This window comes from Lepisosteus platostomus, chromosome 17, assembly GCF_059453375.1.
Source record: "Lepisosteus platostomus isolate fLepPlt1 chromosome 17, fLepPlt1.hap1, whole genome shotgun sequence".
Classification (NCBI taxonomy): Eukaryota; Metazoa; Chordata; class Actinopteri; order Semionotiformes; family Lepisosteidae; genus Lepisosteus; species Lepisosteus platostomus.
The window spans coordinates 21,670,904-21,692,699 of NC_142627.1; the positions used below are offsets into that span (position 1 = coordinate 21,670,904).

General features: G+C 43.2%; 1 protein-coding gene across 5 annotated transcripts in view; it reads left to right on the forward strand.

Annotated features, from left to right (window-relative positions):
- Window positions 1-21,796, forward strand: part of ltbp1 (latent transforming growth factor beta binding protein 1) — a 102,121-nt gene that overhangs the window by 48,154 nt on the left and 32,171 nt on the right. For 3 of the 5 annotated variants that reach the window (XM_088609875.1, XM_088609880.1, XM_088609877.1), the window contains exons 9-17: window positions 709-786; window positions 6,906-7,028; window positions 10,731-10,898; window positions 13,649-13,864; window positions 15,008-15,030; window positions 17,373-17,475; window positions 19,193-19,291; window positions 20,648-20,773; window positions 21,431-21,556. In XM_088609875.1, coding sequence (XP_088466001.1) covers window positions 709-786; window positions 6,906-7,028; window positions 10,731-10,898; window positions 13,649-13,864; window positions 15,008-15,030; window positions 17,373-17,475; window positions 19,193-19,291; window positions 20,648-20,773; window positions 21,431-21,556 — 1,062 coding nt within the window. The remainder of the gene's footprint in view (window positions 1-708; window positions 787-6,905; window positions 7,029-10,730; window positions 10,899-13,648; window positions 13,865-15,007; window positions 15,031-17,372; window positions 17,476-19,192; window positions 19,292-20,647; window positions 20,774-21,430; window positions 21,557-21,796) is intronic. The other 2 variants (XM_088609879.1, XM_088609878.1) reach the window with 2 other exon arrangements.

Below are 21,796 nucleotides of genomic sequence, written 5' to 3' on the forward strand. Positions count from 1 at the left end.
GTACAGAGCAGTAAGGTGAAACCTGATATGACCAATGGCAAGCCATGGAAAAACATAGTAAAAGCAGGGTGTAAACAAGGTAAAATCAGCAAAAAGGTGCATATTTACTGTACCATGGAAAATAAGAGAGTGGTTCTGCTTGGTTTCCTTAACGCCAGAGCTGCCTCTGTGATATAAAATGTTCCTGAAATTGCTGTTTTCACTATTTACACCCCATCAAAGACTCTTAAATGGTTATGGCTCACAGAGGGAGTTCAGTCATACAGTACATGGAAGTCATGGATAGTACTGAAAGGCCTTTCTGAAGTCACCTTGCTTCCTTCAGCTCTTTTGCATTGAGTTGGATTATAGGCTGGAGTGAAACCGACACACAGACCAAGGGCACTCCTGTTTCAGTTTGCTTGCATTTCATTACCAGTGAGCTAGGGCAGTCATATTTCTTCTTCAGAGGCATGTCAAAGCAAAAACGTTGAGGTTAGGGACTTAGGTTATATGTTCTGCATTCAAGTATCCACAGTGTCTTAAGAAATAAAAACCTCTTAAGAATTAAAATGTTTTGGCGTTTTGTTAGAATAAAGGCTGCCCAACAAATTCCAAAAGTGTTCTTGTATTAATTGTCAATGAAGCAGCAGAAACGTTTTCAATGCTACTACATGTCCAAGAAATAGCTCTGTTCAAAATAAACAGCAGATATTCTTTTTTTTCCAGCCATTCCTTTGACAGGATCAAGACATGCAATAGACTGCCCCAAAGGATACAAAAAGATCAACACCACCTATTGCCAAGGTAGGAGCTCCAGGATATGGAGTGGAAACTATCCAGCAGCTGAAATGTTTGTTTTATTGAAATGCAATACGTGTGGTACACTGTTGGTCTTACAGTATGTGTGCAGGGTTGCCCAAAACAGAAGCACAAAAGAAAGATGTGTCACTATTGATAGAAAGTGGTGAGAGCGCTGCACAAACCTCTGTCCATTTGTCCTTTTTGTGTCTTTCCCAGAAACCAGTGTTTTCAATGAGCTTCATAATACCTTTCAAGCAGAGAGCGTGTGGTTTGATATTGGGCTTGTGGGATAGGAAACATCATTCAGCAGCTTTCAAGTGTGAGTCTGGATTCCCTTTAGGCTTTTTCCACCCATAAAGTGAACAAAACTAGAATATTCATTAACAAATGTTTGTTTAAGTCGGTCAATACAGAGGAGCCAACTGATGTCAGACTTCGAAATTAAATAGTTTGGGTACTTACTGACTGGAATTTAAATCTAGCTCTTCTATGGTTCAGTGACCCTATGAATGTATGAATGTAGTTCTTGGCAATAAAACTACACAAGGTAGCATATTTGTAGCTTGGTCCCTAAATTATTTTATTAAGTAATTCTTATTTAAATATTTGATCGCAGGAACGTAGGGAAACCCATATCGATGAGTGGTGACTTGTCTTGACTGAAAGCAGTGTCGGTACTGTTATTCATTCATGTCTACAGAAGTCCATTCCATTCTTTTTTTCCCGTTTTTTTTTCCTCTGTGTTGTTTGGCTCTTTGTCGCTCTTGTGCTGTGCCTAGCACCCTCTGCTGGGAGTTATGAACAACGTCTGTCAAGACTTAATCTCATTGCCAAGTCTGCCCACTGAGGGGAATCCAATTCGATTTTTCATTTCCACTGTTGTGTGCCCAGCTGCCGTCTGTAGGCTCCCTGGAGTCACTTTCCTAGAAATCCATCAAATAACATTTTTTTTCTTTAGTGATCAATCCTGCTTTAGTTGGATTTACACACCAAACGCAGTATGAAGAGAAAGAACAGGTGCCACATTTGACTGATTTCTCTAATCTGTGTTGAATTTGGATATGATAGCTAGCGATGACAACAATGCATCAGGGCTGGCAGACAGACTCTTTCCTACACTAAATCAGTGGTCTCACACGGCTGCGTTTAACCCCGTCAGACCCAGGCTGCAGCGCTTATGGTAACTGCCCTGAAAATGACTGTTCAGATTAAAGTACAATAGATACCATACTTTAAAGACACATTATCCCTCGTCTTTCTTAATCTGCTTCTCTGCATCGGCAGCAGCTAACACACTGCTCCCAGTTCCGTGTCTCTTGTCGTATTTTAACGTGTGCCCTGCTGTGAATCGTCTTGGCTTGGCGTCTTGCGTACATCTCTGGAGGCACAGATGCCGTAATGGCATTTTCAGACAAATGGCCCCTCAGCTCTTACCAGCGGGGCGATGTCCTCCTTCAGCGGACGTTTTGGCCATCGCTCAGTAAAGTGTACGTGTCTGAGCTGACCGCCTGGCCTCACCTGTGCAGTTTGAGCACAGTTCTTGGGGGAGCGTGATTTCTGAGCTTAAAGGAGCTGAAAGGAGGTCGAAGAAACCATACATAAAAAAGGCAGCAGTCCTTCAGAATCAAGTGTTGGAAAGAGATACACCTCTATCTGCTTTACATCTTACGAGACTGTTAAGAACCAGCTTGGAAAGTCTTAACAGTCCAGTGCAAAATGTTGCTGCACTGGAAGCAAAATTAAAACTTAAATTGGCCCATTGGGAATGAATAAAGTATTTTGAATTGAATTACTAGTACTGTATTTTCAGGTTTAGCCATGGGTAGTGTAGATAGATGCTGCGACTCCATGTAATTCATTTTATCCTGTTTGCTGCTGTGGGTTTGTTTTTGATTTGCATTTTGCATAAAGACATGTATGGTCTGTGAGGAGGGGAGTGGGGTCACTATCTAGCTTGAGAAGAGCATACAGATGTGGATACCTCTGGCTGTTCCATCTGGGGCATTTCGCTGAGGGGAGTGGCTGACCTGAAGAGGCTGCAAGAGCCTTAATTAATTACAATGAAACTTTTCACCAACATAAATATCTGATGTTGGTTGATATTAATAAACATAGGTGGAGTCACTGTATTTATTAATATGGGATCCCATCATTATTTCTTAACTAATAATTGGAGTTGAGATGTCTGAAGCATCTGTGCACAAGTTCGAGAACTCTGAATATAGTTGCCAAGAATCCAGTTACTTACGTTTGTGGGTAATTATTCTTTCCTTTGTGTAATTGATTGCAGAAGTGCACACGTAAACTCCTATCAGAAATGCTGAGGTAAATATCCAGCTGTTGATATCAGCAAGAATTTTATTAACTATCACTTCTTTATTGTACACGGTGTTCTCTCTTCTTGACAGCCAGAGTTAATCCATATAGCATTCTGTACTCTTTACCTCTTTTTCAGCCAATTAGAGGGAATTAGAACACAAGATCACAGCAGGAAGACATTTGGTCCATCTTGACCATTTGATAGTTAGTAGCTTATTGATCCAAGTGTCTCATCCAGATGTTGCTTGAAGGATTGCTGAGTATCAGCTTGCTCCATACTTCTACAACCCTTTGTGTAGAGATATGCCTCCTTTCCTAAATTTCAAACGATTCCTGGAGGCTGAGTCAGGCCCAGCTTGCATTGAGAGATTCCAAAAGGAGTTGGGCATGCCAGGTGAAACCTTTCAGCATGGTTGCCAGACCTCAGTACTAAATCTTGAAACAAAAAATATAAAACATCTGTGACCTCTTAGAAGCAAAGGAATCAATTTGTGTCAGTTTTTGGAATATATTTTATGCCTTTTTTTAATTACTGACATCTTAATGAATCCTCTGAATTTCTATCAGTGAAAGGTGCCATTACAATATTCTGGGGAATGATTAGCCATAAATGGATATTAGCTCTAATTTCTCATTTTACAGTGCTGGAAAGCTGTAAGGCTGAAAGGTGCTCTTTATAAATCAAAATGAGACTTCTGTCCCTTGTAGCTTTGTGATTGGTTGACGAGCTAATTAATATTCCTGCCCGAACCCTGTGCCCGACTGCTGCTCCACACTTTTATCCCAGCCTGTGGGGGGGGTTCTGATAGAAAAGAACGGCTGCTGACAGAGACAGAGGGCCGACCCGCAGCTGTAATGTATCCGAGCAGATCTGCGCGTTAACGAGGACTGTAGGGACAAGGCTGCAGGTACAGCAGGACTCATCTGGCACCAAGCAGGTTACAGAGGTTGACATCGCCCTCCTCGAAACCTGCTGTAGATATCTTTGGATTCTCCCACAGCAGGAATCCTGGCCCGCTGGAGAATGGTGTTCCTGTTGTGTGGGGAGTGGCACTGTGTGGAGAAAGTCATGGCCAAGGGTGCCCCAGAGGGGGAGCAGAGCTGTATGTGGCACAAACATGTACAGAATTTCACCAAATGGACTTTAGCTCTTTTTAACATGTAGACAAACCCAGCCAGTTCAGTACACTTGTTATTTGCACCCTGAACAAATACATTTTTCTTTCACATAGTTAGGAGACTTTGAGACTTATGGCCAGACTGTAGCGGGCCCTACTCAGAAACAAATCATCAGTCTGATACTGAAGTAAGTAAGGAGTACGTTTACCAAACAAAAGGCAGCAGGGTATCAGAACAATCTGTGGAAAACTTCCTCACAGTGCTGAGTAGTGGAAATTTCTTAATAGTATTCGAATGTTGTTCCTTACCTAATGACCAGCTGTGTACCAATGATGACACGTGCTAGGAAAAAAAACTTGAACGGGGACAAACTCATAAGCTGCCACTGCCAGTTTTATTATGAAGAGAAGCAATGAAATACTACAGATTGCAAACACCCCTGTTAGTCAGGGAGGTAATTTGTGCAACACAGAGGATTCTCATTATAACACCATTAATCATTTGCTTATTCAGCTCCCAGGGGCTGGCACATATCATACTGTAATTTGCATGCTTTCCAGGATAAATGCAGAGCACAGGGAATCGATCATGCCTTCATGTGAACTGCAGAATAAGGACAAGGAAATTATCACAGAAAAAAATCATTTCAGGGCTGTTAAAGCTGTGTGGTGCTGCCTTGGGTCATTTCTTGCCTCTTAATAGAGTTTGCTTCAGCTGCTCCTCGTAGAATGACACCATTAGAACAAAGATGGTTAAGATGTGCGATTTAAAAGAATGCTTTCTGCTTTGGGTTTCTTGAAGATTTTCATTTTCTGGATAGCCTTAAAATAAAAGAAATAACTGAGCCTTTCTTTTATTACTGTTCAAATAAATACTGTTAAACCTGGGTTTTTAAATTGTGAGAAATATTTTGCTCTAATTATCTTTGTTTCTCATTCACTACAGCAGTAGAAAATCTTTTTTTTAAAATAATTTTGGGGGAGGAGGATTCTAGTCCTGAGCTTCCCAACTCTGGAGCTCAGGTCCTGGGATCCAGAAGATTGAATCAGTTTAACTCTGGCCACCCTGATCTACGAGCTAATGAGACCAAATGTTTTTTTATGAGACTGAAATCTATTGTTTCATGGTGTAGTGCTATTATTATTTTGTGCGTTTGTCAAGTGTTAATTTAATGACTGATCAATTACAGCAAACCCTCGGTTAAATAGGACTAATAACCTGGGTTCATTCCTGGGTCCGGGGTGCTGTCTGTGTGGAGTTTGTATGTTATTCCCATGTTACCATGGGTTCCCTCTGATCCAAAAACGTGCTGGTGGGAAAATTGGACAACTGGCGCTGATGTGAGTGTGTGCGATTCTAAATCTATGTCTGTGTGTGCCCTGTGATAGACTGCTGTCCCATCCAGGGTGTGATCTGTGTCTGTGTGTGCCCTGTGATAGACTGCTGTCCCATCCAGGGTGTGTTTGTGTCTGTGTGTGCCCTGCGATAGACTGCTGTCCCATCCAGGGTGTGATCTGTGTCTGTGTGTGCCCTGCGATAGACTGGTGTCCCATCCAGGGTGTGATCTGTGTCTGTGTGTGCCCTGCGATAGACTGGTGTCCCATCCAGGGTGTGATCTGTGTCTGTGTGTGCCCTGCGATAGACTGCTGTCCCATCCAGGGTGTGATCTGTGTCTGTGTGTGCCCTGTGATAGACTGCTGTCCCATCCAGGGTGTGATCTGTGTCTGTGTGTGCCCTGTGATAGACTGCTGTCCCATCCAGGGTGTGATCTGCGTCTGTGTGTGCCCTGCGGTAGACTGGTGTCCCATCCAGGGTGTGATCTGCGTCTGTGTGTGCCCTGCGGTAGACTGCTGTCCCATCCAGGGTGTGATCTGTGTCTGTGTGTGCCCTGTGATAGACCGGTGTCCCATCCAGGGTGTGATCTGTGTCTGTGTGTGCCCTGCGATAGACCGGTGTCCCATCCAGGGTGTGATCTGTGTCTGTGTGTGCCCTGCGGTAGACTGCTGTCCCATCCAGGGTGTGATCTGCGTCTGTGTGTGCCCTGTGATAGACTGCTGTCCCATCCAGGGTGTGTTTGTGTCTGTGTGTGCCCTGCGGTAGACTGCTGTCCCATCCAGGGTGTGATCTGTGTCTGTGTGTGCCCTGCGATAGACTGCTGTCCCATCCAGGGTGTGATCTGTGTCTGTGTGTGCCCTGCGATAGACTGCTGTCCCATCCAGGGTGTGATCTGCGTCTGTGTGTGCCCTGCGGTAGACTGGTGTCCCATCCAGGGTGTGATCTGCGTCTGTGTGTGCCCTGCGATAGACTGCTGTCCCATCCAGGGTGTGATCTGTGTCTGTGTGTGCCCTGCGGTAGACTGCTGTCCCATCCAGGGTGTGATCTGTGTCTGTGTGTGCCCTGTGATAGACTGCTGTCCCATCCAGGGTGTGATCTGCGTCTGTGTGTGCCCTGCGATAGACTGCTGTCCCATCCAGGGTGTGATCTGTGTCTGTGTGTGCCCTGCGGTAGACTGCTGTCCCATCCAGGGTGTACCCTCCTTGCACCTGTTGCTTGCCGAGATAGTTTCCGGCTCTCCCATGATGCCGTGAATTGGAGGAAGTGGTTAGAGATGGAGGGATGGGGGAAGTGTGCGGGCGTGACAGTTAATAATAAGGCCTTGTTCTGGTCTGTGGTGCTGTTTTCAGATATCAACGAGTGCCAGCTCCAGGGAGTCTGTCCGAACGGAGAATGCCTGAACACCATCGGCAGCTACAGGTGTTTCTGTAAGGCAGGCTTCAGGCCAGACCCCACGCTCAGCACTTGTATTCGTAAGTAACTGTGCGGAGAGCCCAGGCTCCAGTGTGCCATACCTTCCTGCCTTTGCTGTCTTGGTTTTTGTTCCACACACCCCGTGAGATAAATCACTTTAAGTGTTCTTAAAGAATTCATGACTATTCTGTGCCCAGTGGTATTACGAACACAGCCTTTCAAGTGAAGGGTAAGGTAGGAGTGGCAGTGTGTAATTAACTGAGAGTTACACAGACTGTAGGATTCTGAGGTCAACAGATGCATTTCATCAGGGTCGTCCCGTACAGCAGGTGTCCCCAGGTAAGGACAGACTGACAGAAGGGGGAAGGCTGGGGTTTCCCATTGGCCCTTACCAGTCATGGCCTCCTAATAACCCCCCTCTCTGAACTGGCTTCATCACTCTGCTCTCCTCCCCACTGAGAGCTGGTGTGTGAGGAGCGTACTGTCGCATCATCCAGGTGGGGCTGCACACTGGTGGTTGTGCAGGGGAGACCCCATTACCTGTAAAGCGCTATGAGTGCAGTGTCCAGAAAAGTGCTCTATAAGTATAAGCAATTATTAATTAATTAATTATTCATTATTATTGCATTGCATCTCTAGCTGTGCTCTACGAGACAGTACACCACCCGAATAGCCTCTTGGTTTGCAAAGCTGAAGCTGAAATTGGGATAACACAAGCTGTGCCAGCAGACCTTTTAAATAAAGAATTTAGGGCAAATAGTCTTAATGCAAACCACACTGTTAGAAAAAATCCGGGGTAATGGCTCCTAATAAGATTTAACTTTAAATGTATTGGTAAACCATGTTCAATTTATCTTATTCCTAATAATAATAGAGAGGTCATTTATCAAGTGTAAATATAATAAGGGGTTCTGAGCTTTCCCTGAGGACAAGTAATGTAGTTGCTCTGTCCGTGTAGCAAGGGTACAGTACATTATTAAATCTACCTAGACCTGGAGAGATTTCTGCCTCTTACATGTTTAACTCAGTGCAGAATCATATTGCCTTGCCTGCCCTGCATGGATGCCTGATGTGACTGATGAGTTTTGACAGACCAGTCTCATTTGTTTTTCATCTTAACCCGTGGGCTGCTATTTTAATGGCGGACTGAAATTCAAGCGAGAGCTCGGTCTCGTCTGCGCAAGTTGTGGTTCTGAAATGTTTGACGGAGAGCCGACTGCGGCTGTTTGCTCACGGCCTTTGGTGCCCTGATTAACGGGAATGCGCATGGACTTACTGTACAGGAAACTTGCGTTTGCCAGATTGCCACTGTTCGCGGAGAGCTCGCCGCATCGGTCTAGTCGCGCAGTGTCATTCTGAATGCGTGGGCTTCCACACAAGGCCTGGCTCTGGTTGCAGCTGGAATGTTTGTTTTCTTTCCTTAAACCAGAAATTATAGAGGTTTGCTCAGAAAAGTCCTTTCCCTTCTCAGCAGTCCCTCGTTGATGTGCTCGCAGAGGGGGGAGAAAGCACAGCTTTTTTTTCTGAGCCTCGGTTTTTCTCAGCCTTGTCCGTAAGCATGTCAAACGTCGCGAGCCCGAGCAGTGTGAAGAAGGGGCAGCAGTAAGAACGGGTGGCCTTGGCGGCGATCCAGAGCTGGTGGGCTCTGGGTGTGAGAGTGATTGCTGGTTGTCATGCACAATTTCCCGCATGTCGAAGATGTTAAGCAATGAGGTCCCATCACCATTTTCCTGGCCGTTTCAAGGACACATCTACTCAGTTGAACACTTTCTCCCATTTGTCAAAAGTTTTTTTGGCAAGACAGTAATACTGCAAACTCTTACCATTCTGATAATTGGACAACAGCTTGTGGAACGTCTCAGAACAGTACTTTAAAATCACTTATGCTTTATTTCCTTTTTGTGTATTCAGCACAGGTTTCCAATCCATAGAATGTAGTAAGATGGAATATACTGTATACAGAATACACGCTTTTCTTATTTTGTCATACAGATAGACATACAGTAAGGAGAGTATTGGCAGGTTTAGAGCAGGAAACCCATTTTTCTTTATACATGTAAACTAATAATAACTTTATACATGTTTAGCTAATCTTTGTGTATTAATTTTAAGCATATATTTTATATAATTGTTTTGTTATAAATGTTTGCTCAAATTAAAATTTGTCCAAATAATCAGACGAAAATATGACTAAGAAAATAAAATTGACAATGACAATGGGTGCATTTGAAAACCATGAATCCAGGAAGCTAGGGTTTGGAAAGCTGGGGGGTGTAATTAAGTCACCGGTACTCTTGTGGTATATGAATTAGAAATGCATTCATGTATTGACATACAGTGTAGTAACTTTACAACAACCGAAAATCTGATTCAACAGAGTACTGGAAAATACTCCTTCCCTAATCTTTACAGTAGGGTCATTCGTCAAAGAGCTTTAATATGGAGATTTTGTTGTTCAGAACACAAAAATCACCAGGAGGTCCAGAAGTCTTACTGACTATTTTGTAAAATTATTAAAGTATCTCTCTTCTGCTTTGACCTTCTGTGCTATTAACGTCCATTATAAGTAAATGTGAACAGGAGACATTGTGGTCTCAGACCTTGGTTTACACTAAAAACATGTCCTCATTACAGCTGCAATGCATGGTCCTCAAGACAGAATAGTGTACAAGAATCACAATTTAGAATGATTCAGTGCTGATTGGACCCGTTTCAGAACCAGTCACTCTCCTTCGTTCTCTCATCTGTTTCCAGTAAGCTCAGCCATGCAGTCTTACTGTAAATATGCAGTTTGTCTTGATCGGAACAAAACTAAATTTGTTCTTTCAGTATCCTAGAACATATTCATTTCCCAATGTTGAAAAGAGATGCATTGAAGTTTTTTTTTTTTAACAAACATGTTTCTAGCATCATTTCATGATCAAAAGCGTATGTTAGTTATCTGTAAATATCTGTTGGTGTCGAAAACTTTTTGGTTTCATCAGACTCCAGTTGCAGCATCTGGCCTGGTCTTAAATTCCAGGCCTTCCATGATTAAGACATGCAAACAGAGAAAATGTTAAACTGGGTGATGTCCAGGTCTGCAACATACAGTGGTGTGTATTACCAGCAGATGATGCCTTCTTCGAAATAATTTGAGAGCCACCAGCATTCACCTCCCAGATGAGTGACATCGTGAGCTCTGCCTTTGTCCCTTTAAGAGCCCAGCACTTCTGCCTTTCATATAATGATGTGTTGTTGTATTGCTTCAGTATCAATTCTTCAAAGAACACTGAAGCAGTATTATTCTACATCTTTATATGGACCATCTCTGCTTCACAGGGCTCTATATTTCTGCTGCACAGCCAATGCATGCAATACAGTGACCTCTCTGTCTCCTTGCATGAACTAAGCATTGTTTGCTGGGTGTAGTCGGAATTCCACTAAATTCCTCAAGAGCGGGACTCTCAAGTCCTTACATTTAGGGGATTCGCTTCTTTGTGTAGCTTTTATATTTCCTTCTCTGAGTTTCAAAAATATATTTGAGAAAAGTGAACGGAAGTGGTCTCACTCCCAAGGCTATGTGGGGTGGTTTGCTCTTCTTAAAATATTTTTGAGAGCGTAACTAAAAATCTAGTCCAATCTGCTTTTTTTGGTGGGGTGAGGGGGGGGGGGGGGAGGGGGGATTCTGGTGACGGGAACTTGTTTCTTATTTGATTTCTTGCTGCGTTTTTTCTTACATGTGTAACAACCTGGCGTACTGCCTTCCCTTCTCACTGCAGCCGATACTCCTATGGTCCATGAGGAGAAAGGCCCTTGTTTCCGATTTGTCAGTGCTGGAAAGCAGTGCATGCACCCAGTGTCTGTGCAGCTCAGCAAGCAGCTCTGCTGTTGCAGCGTTGGCAAGGCCTGGGGGCCTCACTGTGACAAATGTCCCATTCCCGGAACAGGTAAGCGCAGCCCCAGAACAAAGCCATCGACCCGCAAACAACACCAGAAAGAGAAACAGAGCTTCAGAAACACACCTGCAGTGTCCCGATTCACTGTCTTTAATTCATACTCTATGCACATCTTCCTCGCTGCATGCTCTGCCATTCTGCTAAGTTGTTGCTGACTGTGGTAAATTATGTCCATGTCATATTAATTTTTTCCTTGATTGCATCAACTTGAAATAAACTGCTCTTTCACGGATGGTCGTCTCCAGACAAAGATGATTTTTTGGAACGCTCCGAGAGCTATTGCCTAATCTTTTGGTACATTAGTGTAGCTAGTGGGCATGACTGTCCCACTTACTAATTTGTGGGTAGTTATTGGAGTCATGCCAGGGGTTTTATGCACTCATAAACGGTATAGCAAACTGTTGAACAAAGAATGTACCAAGGAGATAACGAGTATTTCATGTTGTTGTCTTTGTTGGGAACCCCACAGGTGGTCACAGTGATGGGATTGCTTATAGAATGTCAATCACAGCTCATCCCTGCAATGTTTATTGTGAAGGGAATCGGATATGAGGGTATGAGGGTAATGGAGAAGGACACAATACTCACAGCAGATTAGAAATCAACTCATGTTAGCAAAAGGTGACATTAAAGTCAGTGATTCATTCACATACACTTCCATTTGGTGTCTTTCAGTCTGTGAATGACCTTGAACCACTTAAAGAGCTTTAAAAGGTTTCACAGACTTCTGTTGTTCGTGTGCTTTGACACATTCCTGGACTGTTTCACTCACTCTCTTATTAAGAACAGCAGCTAGTATTCATTAATTGGTCTGTATGAAAGGAGAGATTACTCAGTAAGTTTGTTTTTTAGGGTGTTTCCAGACCCAGAAGGCCATTTGCTTTCTTAATTGGGAAATAAACTTGAGCAGACAGGTAGGATTAGGAAGGTGGTGTGATGCCAAGACTTTCTGTGCAGCGAAAACCTTTAGTGGGATGGCTTTCTTGCTATAAGGTTCAGATGTATCACAGGGAATTATCATTGTACTGTATACAAGCTGATATTGCTGCCCCCATTTGAAAATTACAAATAAAGTTATTTGGGTAAATGTAAGCATTTTTTTTCTAAAACAAAACACTGTTCTTTCAAATTATTTGAAAAGTTAAATAAAAGACATTACAAGGATTGTAAAACAAACTTATTCAAACTGTATAATTAGTAACAAAGGGGCATTTTAAATTTATTATATAGTTATTTTCATCTTAAAAATGCTGTATGTGATTTTTCTTGAAACCACATCGATTCTTAGTGCCGATTTTCAACACACTCAGGGTTAAAATCAGTTCATTATTGACATGTTATAGTTTCTTTGTCAAAACGAATGCTGCCCTTCAGGGTCTGAAGACATTACTGCCTTTTCTTGTACAATTTTCTTAGCCGACCTTTGTAAAACATGACAGGACAGTATTCCATGTTCTTTTTCACCTGTGGAGAGTTTTATATCTTAATGAGATTAGAGACTGAGCTCACCTGCAGAATAAAGTGCATCATGTGAAACTCCAATAACTTAAATTTCAATTCAAAGTATAAATTCCAGCATGATAAATATGGGAAAAGTCTAAATTAAGGACAATAAATACCATATTTAAGCACATGTTAAGGAGCACTGATTTTTTTCTTAAACAATGATGTTTACACAAAATGTAAGCAATAAAACGCATACACAATGTTGTAAATATTATAAAATTACACACAGCAAATCATTTAGGATGCATTTCTTAAAATGAGTGTGTCCTGTTAAGACAACACATACCTGACAAAACACATACATACAATAGAATAATGTGTTCCTGCTCTCCATCACTGCGATTTTCTTAAATCTCTTTCCTGTTCAGTTCCTCCGCCATGCTTTGACCTTCGCAGAACTTTGGAATGTGAATGTCTGAGGATGCAAGTTTGCTTTTTTGGATTATAACAGCAGGTGGAATGCTCCTTAATTGAAGCTTGTGCAATGTGCAGGCAACAATTACTCAGAAACCTGTGGCTCCGCAGAGGCGTCTTCACCACATTTTCCCTGATCCTTTCCAGAACTGAACATATTCACTTAACATATCCTTTGTTTGCTTGCTTGACTGGTCTGACAATAGCACTTAAAGTGCTGTGGGACTCTCAAGAAGGCCTGTCTTGATTGCTAAAATCTCAGCTATTTCATGCTTAGTGTGCTTTAATGAATTCTTTATCTTTCTCCGGTAGGTTTAAGATTGTGGTTTTAGGATCTGGCTTAGTTTCCTATACATTCCCTTGTACCTTACTGTGTTTATCTGTCAAACCATTGTTGCTGCTTTTTAAGAGGAGGCAAGAGGGAGATCCCACAGAAATCATGTGTGCATTCACAGCCACTTAACCTGACACACTGGACAGGCGAAACTGCCATGTGATTAAATACAGCCACTGCAGGTTCAGGGTAGATACCATGATAGTGTCAAAACGACGTGCGCTTGATCTTAATTTGAGAATATGAACTCATATTTTCATAAAATCAAAAAAATATTTTAATTTTTTTTAAATTTGAATACATAAGCAAACACACCCTGCATTTTTTTACTGGCATTTTTACAGAATCCAGTTTTTACCTGCTGCGTCTTCACAGATTTAGTCGGTGTCAGTGTGCTCTCTCAGCCCTAGAGAAAATGAGCGCACCTCCAACAGTGGCTCGTGAGCCTTGCGTTTCCTCAGATGTCTTTCCTGTTTTGATTGTGTAGCGGCCTTCAAGGAGATCTGCCCTGGTGGGATGGGTTACACAGTCACAGGCACCTACAGAAATCCCGGCCACAGACACCAGCCTGACTCCGGCACCAAGACCGCCGTGGGCCAGACGATCCCCCTGCCCCCCCCTGCCCCTCTGCCCACGCAGCCCAGGCCAGTGGAGGCCTTGAGCTCCACAGAGAGGCTCCGCTCGGAGCCTGCAGCAGGAGAAGGTGAGGGAACAGGGGCTGGAGAGCCTCCAGTGGCCGGCGTGTTGGCACAGAGCCGTCTCCGAAGGGGGCTGCCCAGCAGTTTCTGACCCTGCTTTCACTGAACGTTCGCAGCTTTAAACGAGCACGACGCTAGAACGGGAGGTAGCAAATATTTCCTCAAAGCGTTTGTTCCCAGCTCGGGTTTTTCTGCTTGAAAGGAAGGTGTATGTGTTTGACTGGTGAAAGGCCCTGCCTCCCAGTAGGGTGACCCAGTTGTGCATCCTGAGGCCATTCTCGTCTCTACTCAGCGCTTTAGTGCGTCTTCAAACACTGCGCTTGCATTGCCCCCTGGGAGAATGAACTCTTTAGAAGAGATGAAGGTTCCATGTGCCGTGATGTATTTTGAACAGCTCTCCATTTTGTGTTTCACCTTGACATGTTTTCAATTTAATGTACCAAGATCGATTCGAGAGTTTTGACCCTGAGTTATTTAAAAACCTTTTTCTGGGAAGGAATACAAGCGCTTTTCTTTTGTGATTCTGTTTGGCAGTCTTCTTAGGAATTTGGCAACACCCAGCAGACAGAATCGTCTGAAAAGTACACAGAACACCCTTCTGTCAGTCACACAGTAGTTGCACTGCAGTGGATCAACTTTTTATAAAAAAGAAACAAAAAAGAATCAAAGCACCTGATTTAGTTTCTTTCATATGTCAAATGATGGGCTTCTACTTGTTCATCTCTCTTTCTTTCCTGTTCACCGGGCACTGGATGTGCTCACATATACCTCTGTGGAAAATACCAGAACATCACAAATGATGTAATGCCACTGCTAACTTTTAAATAGTATTGGTACATGCAAGAAGATGGGCATTTTCTAACATGAGGTTTCCAAAATTTCACTTCATGAACATAATGATTATTCAGACTGTTCCACAAACCCTCAATTCCTTTCTTTTTTAGTGAGTACCATTGTTTTAGTAACTCAGATGAATATGTCCACTTACTGTACATGTAAATCATAAATAAACTGTAGGTTTTCCACCCTGTTCCAAGTTTATACTGTAAACTGAAGTTAATCATTAATAGGTTTATATGAAGTAGTTCAAAAGCATTTTTTCTGTTAGGTGTCTCAGGATGAGTTTATTTTTTTCTTCTTTATCACAGTAGTCACAGCAGCACCTGAACAGGTAGGTTGTGTCATTTGTGCAATAAGCTGAGTTACAGCTCCAGAGCTTTTGCATGTAATAGCGGAGACTGTGACAATGGCATGCAGTAGCTATATGATGCACCCGTTGCATGTAAAGTCGGCATTATTTCTGCATGATGTTTTCCTGTGCATGTGTAATTGCATTGGTACATTGTGATTGGTGATGGCTGTAGGGCTTTACTTTCTGGTCATTAGAAAGGGAAAATGCAGAATTTAGAAGAGGCGTCCCTACCAGTAAAGGGACTTATCTGCAGGGCAGGGTTATCTCTATAATTCAGACATCCCTGGTTCAGATTTAGGCTGGGTTCTTAGCTGACTGTGTCAGGGATTTCCCAAGTGGATAACTGACTGCCTACATCTGGGTTTGGGTGTGTCTGAGCTGGCCGGTGTGTCCTCTGCCTCCTGACTTTCAGTGAATTTGCAGAATTATCAATGGGAGCTGCGTCACTCCTCCTGCACATGCTGTGGGAACTGTGAGGCTGACTGAATGAAATACAGCAAATGTCTCTGGCAGGACGTTTTTCATTGTAATTACATTGTTGTATAATTTAGAATAATCTTTGCTCTTGTGGTGATAAATGCTGTTCAAAATGTTAAGGCTCCTGAGACTCTCCCCAGCAGCATAGTCTAAATTCACACAATATTAATTTCTAGTGTACGGTTCCTTTTGTTTTGGGCTGGTATTTCTTTAAAAAAAATCAAAACCTCTATTGTTTCTTGGTGGTACAGTGATTTTGTTTAGTGTATGAAATGATTTCTATTCCACCTGCTGCACTGCACTATTTAAATAAACAGGTAGTGAGAGACTGTCTTTGTTCTGGTAATTGAAATGCCTCTTGTCTTGTTTACAGTTTCCACTAAGACTCCGCTAAGAGTTGAAAAGGTCAAATTTATTTTTTTAATCCAAATTCAAACTGTGCCGTCAATTTTGAAACTGAAATGTTGCCAGCTACAGAATACATGTGGCAAAAAGCGTTCTCATTCATCAGAATGAATTGTTTATACTGTAGGTGTAAATGCAGCTGCATACAGTTCACTCAATTGACACCTCCAAGACAGTTCTAGCAGTTCTAGAAGTTACACAGAGGTCTTAAAATACTTTTAATGTGATATAAAATGTGATTTTGTGAAATGATATTGAAAGTTTCTAGTTGGTGTTTTCTGAAAACAAACTGTCAAGAGTTTTCTAATGTCTACCAAAAACGACATTTGCAGGATGTTTAAAGTCAGAACTAGTTTTAAGACAAACAAAAGTCACGCAGAACCACTGAGCAGGAGCTGCATGGCTCTTCCAGCTGGCGCCATCTCTGCTGTGGGCACTGTATGAACCTTAGTGTTCTCAGGAGAGGACGAGCATCTCACAGGAAAGTGGGCATTTGTCCTCGCTACCAGGCAGGCAGGTCCAGGGGTTGTGGTGCCCAAGTTGAGCTGTTGAAAAATGTAATTGTTTGCATTATTTTTTAATCGTTTGGCACCTTTGTCACATTCACTTTTAAACCACAAGAAAATTATAAAAATAAGGAATTAAAAATGATTGTGGAGGACGCTGAAAGCTCATGCACACCTGGCCATGCCCAGAGCCCATCTGATGACTCTTGACCCACTGTCCACCAGCACCTGAGGAATACTGGCCACAGCTACCGTAGCTAATGGAATATCCCAGGGCCGAATCAGGGATGTGTGCAGGCTATGCATTTTGGGCTCCAAGGCAAACAAAAAAGCCGGTGAACCAATTGGTTGAGTGATTATTTGCCACTCTGATAGAAACGGGTGGCATGGTTCGCATTGCTGCCTCACAGAGCTGGGATCCTGGGTTCAATTCCGGATGTTCTCCCCTTGTTTGCCTGGGCTTTCTCCCACAAAGTTTACTGGTAGCTTAGTTGGCTTCTGGGCAAACTGGCTCTGGTGTGAGTGTGTGCATGTCTGTGTCTGTGTCTGTGTCTGGAATATCTTCCCATCAATGGAGTATCCTGCCTGGCACCCATTGCTTGGTAGGATTGGCTCCAGCTCCCCTGCGACCCTGAATTGGTTCAAGTGGGAGGTACAAACATTTCAGGCTGAGTAGTCCATAAGAAAATCTCCTTAAACTAACCCTGTAAATGAACCCTTCTGTTTCCTTTCCTTCCACGCTAGGCTGGGCTGTGCTCACACTGCTGTCCGTAGACGTACTGGGGTGTTAACCTGGGTACAGGGTGCAAGCTCAACAAGCATGAACTGCCTTTGTCTGTGCGGAGTCTTTTCTCTGATTGTGAACTGTTCAGATAGGCTCTTTTGTTGAGCAAAATTCTCAATTTGCTGTCTTATCTTCTCTTTTTTATTTAGGAGCTTGTTACTCTTGGTTTCGATAATAGATCAGTTGTAGAACCTGGCCAACCCCAGTTGTCTCCTGGCATTTCAACCATCAGTCTGGATCCCAGCTTTCCAGGTGGCTAATCTTTTCTTCTCATTACAGAACAGCTCTCTCTCTCAGCCACACACTCTTGATTCACCAGAGGACTGGCAGAGCTCATCTCATTGTATTGGTGCCTGTGTTTTTTCTAAATGTAAAACTTTCGTTTATATAAATGAGGGTGTATAGTTTATTTATGTAAAATGATCAGATCTGAAGTACTGTGAGCTGTTTCCTGCTCACTCAGCTTGAGGTCATCAGTATCGCTGTTCCTGCAGCTCTCTACATACAGTGGCTGATCTGTTTCCTTTGGGTATGAAATACAAGGGAATATGTCTATAAAAAAGGCCGCACGATTTCTGACAATTAGCAGATCGAATTACCCCAGTGAGTGTGAGCAGATGGAGAGCTGTAGCACTGACATGATTCAAGCTGAAGGCAGTTTTCAGAAGGCAGGCCTTGAACAAGAGTAGTCTGACACTAAGTGTCACTGTTACCTGCTGGACTGGTTGCTGTCATTTTGAAATCTGTCCGTCAGGTCATTATCGGAGGGCACAAACAACACTGAGCCAATAAGATTGTGAGCCAGTGCTACAGTTAGGGCTTCCACCTGACCCCATGATCCCCAGTCATCTTTCTGGTACCCCAATTACATTCCAATAATTTGATATTTTATAAAAAACTAACTCAAACCAGAAGCTTGTCTGTTCCACAAACGCTTTCCCTTGGGTTGTTTTTGCTTAGTTTCCATTTAAAGCTGTGTGTTATGCAGGCTCTGCTGTTTCTTCTGCCATGGTCATGGACTCCATTGTGATTGTTAGTGGGATTTTTATCTCCCATCACACAACTGACGTACTGCAGAGTGGATCTTTGATAAGAGTTCATCATAGCCCAGAAAATCGGATTCCTTCTCTTATCTCTAAAATGTATTCTTATCTTTAAATGTATTTTAAAAACATTAATTGGGGTATCAGAAGTAAAACATACCTTTCCACACACAAAATGTTTTAGTTAGCATGTTCGGACTCATCTGGAGCAACAGTTTCTTATTTCACTGTGTTGCGACAGACTTGTACGTGTGTGATTATGAAAGCTGACAAAGTGGTATGTAGTTTATGGCTCTTGACTGCAGATTACAATAGGGTGAACACACTGTACTAATTAAGTATAAATCACGGTTCTTCTTCGATCTTCATTGAAATGATAAATTGGACATTTAATTCAATTTACAGTGATAAAAGCTTAAGGGTAGAAGGCTAACACTGTAAAGTGTCTAAAAGCCTCTAATTTGAGTTCAGATTTTAAACTTAACTCCCTTATCCTTGTAAAGGCATCTGCTTTTCCTTGTCTGCATAGTATTTTCTGTTTTGCTACACCATATCGAAACAGTCCAGCATGTTATAACTCAACGGTTGTACAACAAAGTGTGAAACGTATTACGAATCGGACATCAACAAAACCGTATTCTAGTCACAAATCCATACTCCTGCGTGCTTCTGCTTCATTCCTTCTGTGAGCCCTGCTGCTCCTTGCAGCCAGGTGTGGGTACAGTATGTACCCAGCTCCCGGCCCCCTCCTTGGTCCTTTGCGTCCTTGGTTGTGTGTACTGCTTTGAGCCCCACCCGTCCGTCCTTGCTCTCCGGGGACGGCGGGCGTACGGTGGCGTGGCAGTGTGGTTTGGCTTTCACTGCCAGCGACGCCTGGCACGGCTTCCTCTGACTGACTCCAGTGCTCTGTCGCTCTGGCTCCGCAGTGCTGGTCGAGAAGACCTCGCCCCCGCCGCCCGTGGAAGTAGCCCGAGAGGCGTCCACTGCCAGCGCCAGTCAGGGCCTCGGGGAGTCGCAGGTGTCAGGTGAGACCCCGGGGAACCAGCGCTCATCACAGCATCAGGATAGGCAGTTACCTCACTGAGTGTAGGACAGTGAATTTCTGTGCTTGCCTACATGAGACGTGCCTTTTCACCACCAAGGGGTTATGGCTGTGAGGGATCGGTACTGAGATATGTAACACCCTGTAGAAGTGGAAATTGCCTATACCAGAGCTTCGTTGATATTGGTCAGAAAGCACCATCGGTTAGCCTGGTCCGATTGGAAACGCTGTCAGACTAAACACCATCTTTAGTCACATTGCCACCCACACCCTCCCCCCAAAAAAACAAGCACCGTGGCACATTCTTCCAAAGCAGATCATGTTGACATTTTAATTTGTCACTCGGCAGCTGTGTATTTATGTGAATAGATTGTGTTAATGCTGTTTAAGCGAGGTGGGAAAGCGATAGTTAGGTCTTCAGAGAGGACCACCTGTCCGTATTGTGCACTGGGAAGGATGGGCAGAACCTGTCTTGATAAGGGAGCTCTGGAAGAGAGTGTGAGGATAGCAGGCAATCAGAGTCTTGCTTTAGGTCCAGTAATGCCAAGGGGAAAGTCTGCCTTTTCTAATGTACTGTTTCTGCTGCTTACAGAAGACCTGGTGATAGATGTGAGGAAAAATAGTGCCCAACGAAGCACCAGTTAGATGTATTTTTGGACTGCATTTATACACCAGCATCTGGTATTATTAAGAATCAGTTTATCAAACTCATAAACAGCCATGCCATGTCATTTTGTCCAGCATTTGATATCTTTGCAACAGCAGGCAACAGCAGGATCGCTTGATTTATGTAAAAGGCCCCAGTACACAAAAAATGCAAATCCTTCAGTCTTAGAGAACAGAAAATGAATAGAAGTTTTAAACTGGTAAATAATGAATGTTCTAGGTGATTGATGAGGAGCTTCTATTAAGCCCTCAATTTAAAAAAATCGGTTTGGTTTGACAAAGAGATAAAGTGTTTGTAAATCACCTTGAGAATAGGTGCAAGAAACAATATGTTTTTAACAGCATGAAGACTGCAGCTAGTGAAAAATGAACATATTTGTCATTATTTAGGCAGTAAACTCCTGTAACAAGAGCATTTGTACCTATTTTGTGCTAAAGACTTTTTTGCACAAAAACATGAAAAAATGTAAAATATACCTGAAAATGTAAAAGGAATTACTTTCTCATTTATAACCTAGGCTATTGAATTTAAATAATTCAATTCATTGACACATATCTAACAGTTATGAGAGGAGGCGATACCTTTGAACCCGGTGGCCTCTCTACAGTTCCTTTGTATCAAGGCTGATTAAACGACATCAGTCTGCTTTGCCTTTTCTGTGTGCTCCTGCAGAAGTGGACGAGTGCTCGGTGAACCCTATGATCTGCGGACCTGGGTTCTGTACCAACCAGCCCGAGGGCTACTCCTGCGTGTGTGATGATGGCTTTCAGCTGAATGAAGAGAATACGACCTGTGTAGGTGAGACAAAGCTGCCGGACTCTGTTTCACCAGGAACACCTGTCTTCTGAGGAGTGCAGTGACCACAAGCACGCAAAAAAAAAACACCTTTCAGACATCTGTAGTGAAATAAACTACACTACAGAGAAGAAAGGTCCTGTTTCTTGTTTTATGATATATCCCAAGTTTTAATGCTCCCACCCCGCCCAGGGTCCCGAAAGATGCTGGGGCACATCCAGATAATGTTAGAGTAACTGAAAACCAAACTATATCCTGAAACACAATGATTCAAACCAAAGGAGGCAGAATATAAAAATGTTCTTTTTGAAGAAAGAATTGATCTCACGCTTTTCTCTGGTTGCCATCCAGATATGAGCACTCAAAAGGCTTGATGTCCACAGAGTTATCAGTAATGGAAATCTTGAACATGTAAGGGGAACTGGGCTGGACTTGCAATAATACCCTACAGTACATGATAGGGCAAGCCTTTATTTGGCCAGCAAGCTGAAGCAGACGGGGTTTTGATAACGACACGACAGCCCCTCTCTTTTGCGGTGGTATTTTCACAAGTTGTTGTGCTTCTGCAAAAAAAAACAAGCCTTTTGCTTTTTCAGAAGCCTGCTGCTTCCTTTCCTGCAAATAACTGACTGTTTTCATTGTCCGCGTCTGTTTAACCAGATGTTAACGAATGCGTGGAGGGCTTGTACGTCTGTTACAATGGCCGCTGTGAGAACACGGAAGGGAGCTACATGTGTGTGTGCCAACTGGGATTCCTCCTGAACGAAGAAGGGACAGAGTGCACTGGTACGGTTGTCTCACCCCCACAAGAACAGCGAAGCACTGATCATGGCCAGGCTGTCTCTGAATATGAAGAACAGGTAAAGGTTTATTCCCTGCTGAAAAGGAAAGAGACACAACGTTTCGGCTGTGGAGCCTTCTTCAGGTGTGGGGGAGAGAGGAACACCGGCAGCAGCTAACGCAGGGGAGAGCAAGACCAGGTGGGAGCAGGGGAGAAGCAGCATCGACAGCCAGGTGGTGCGAAGT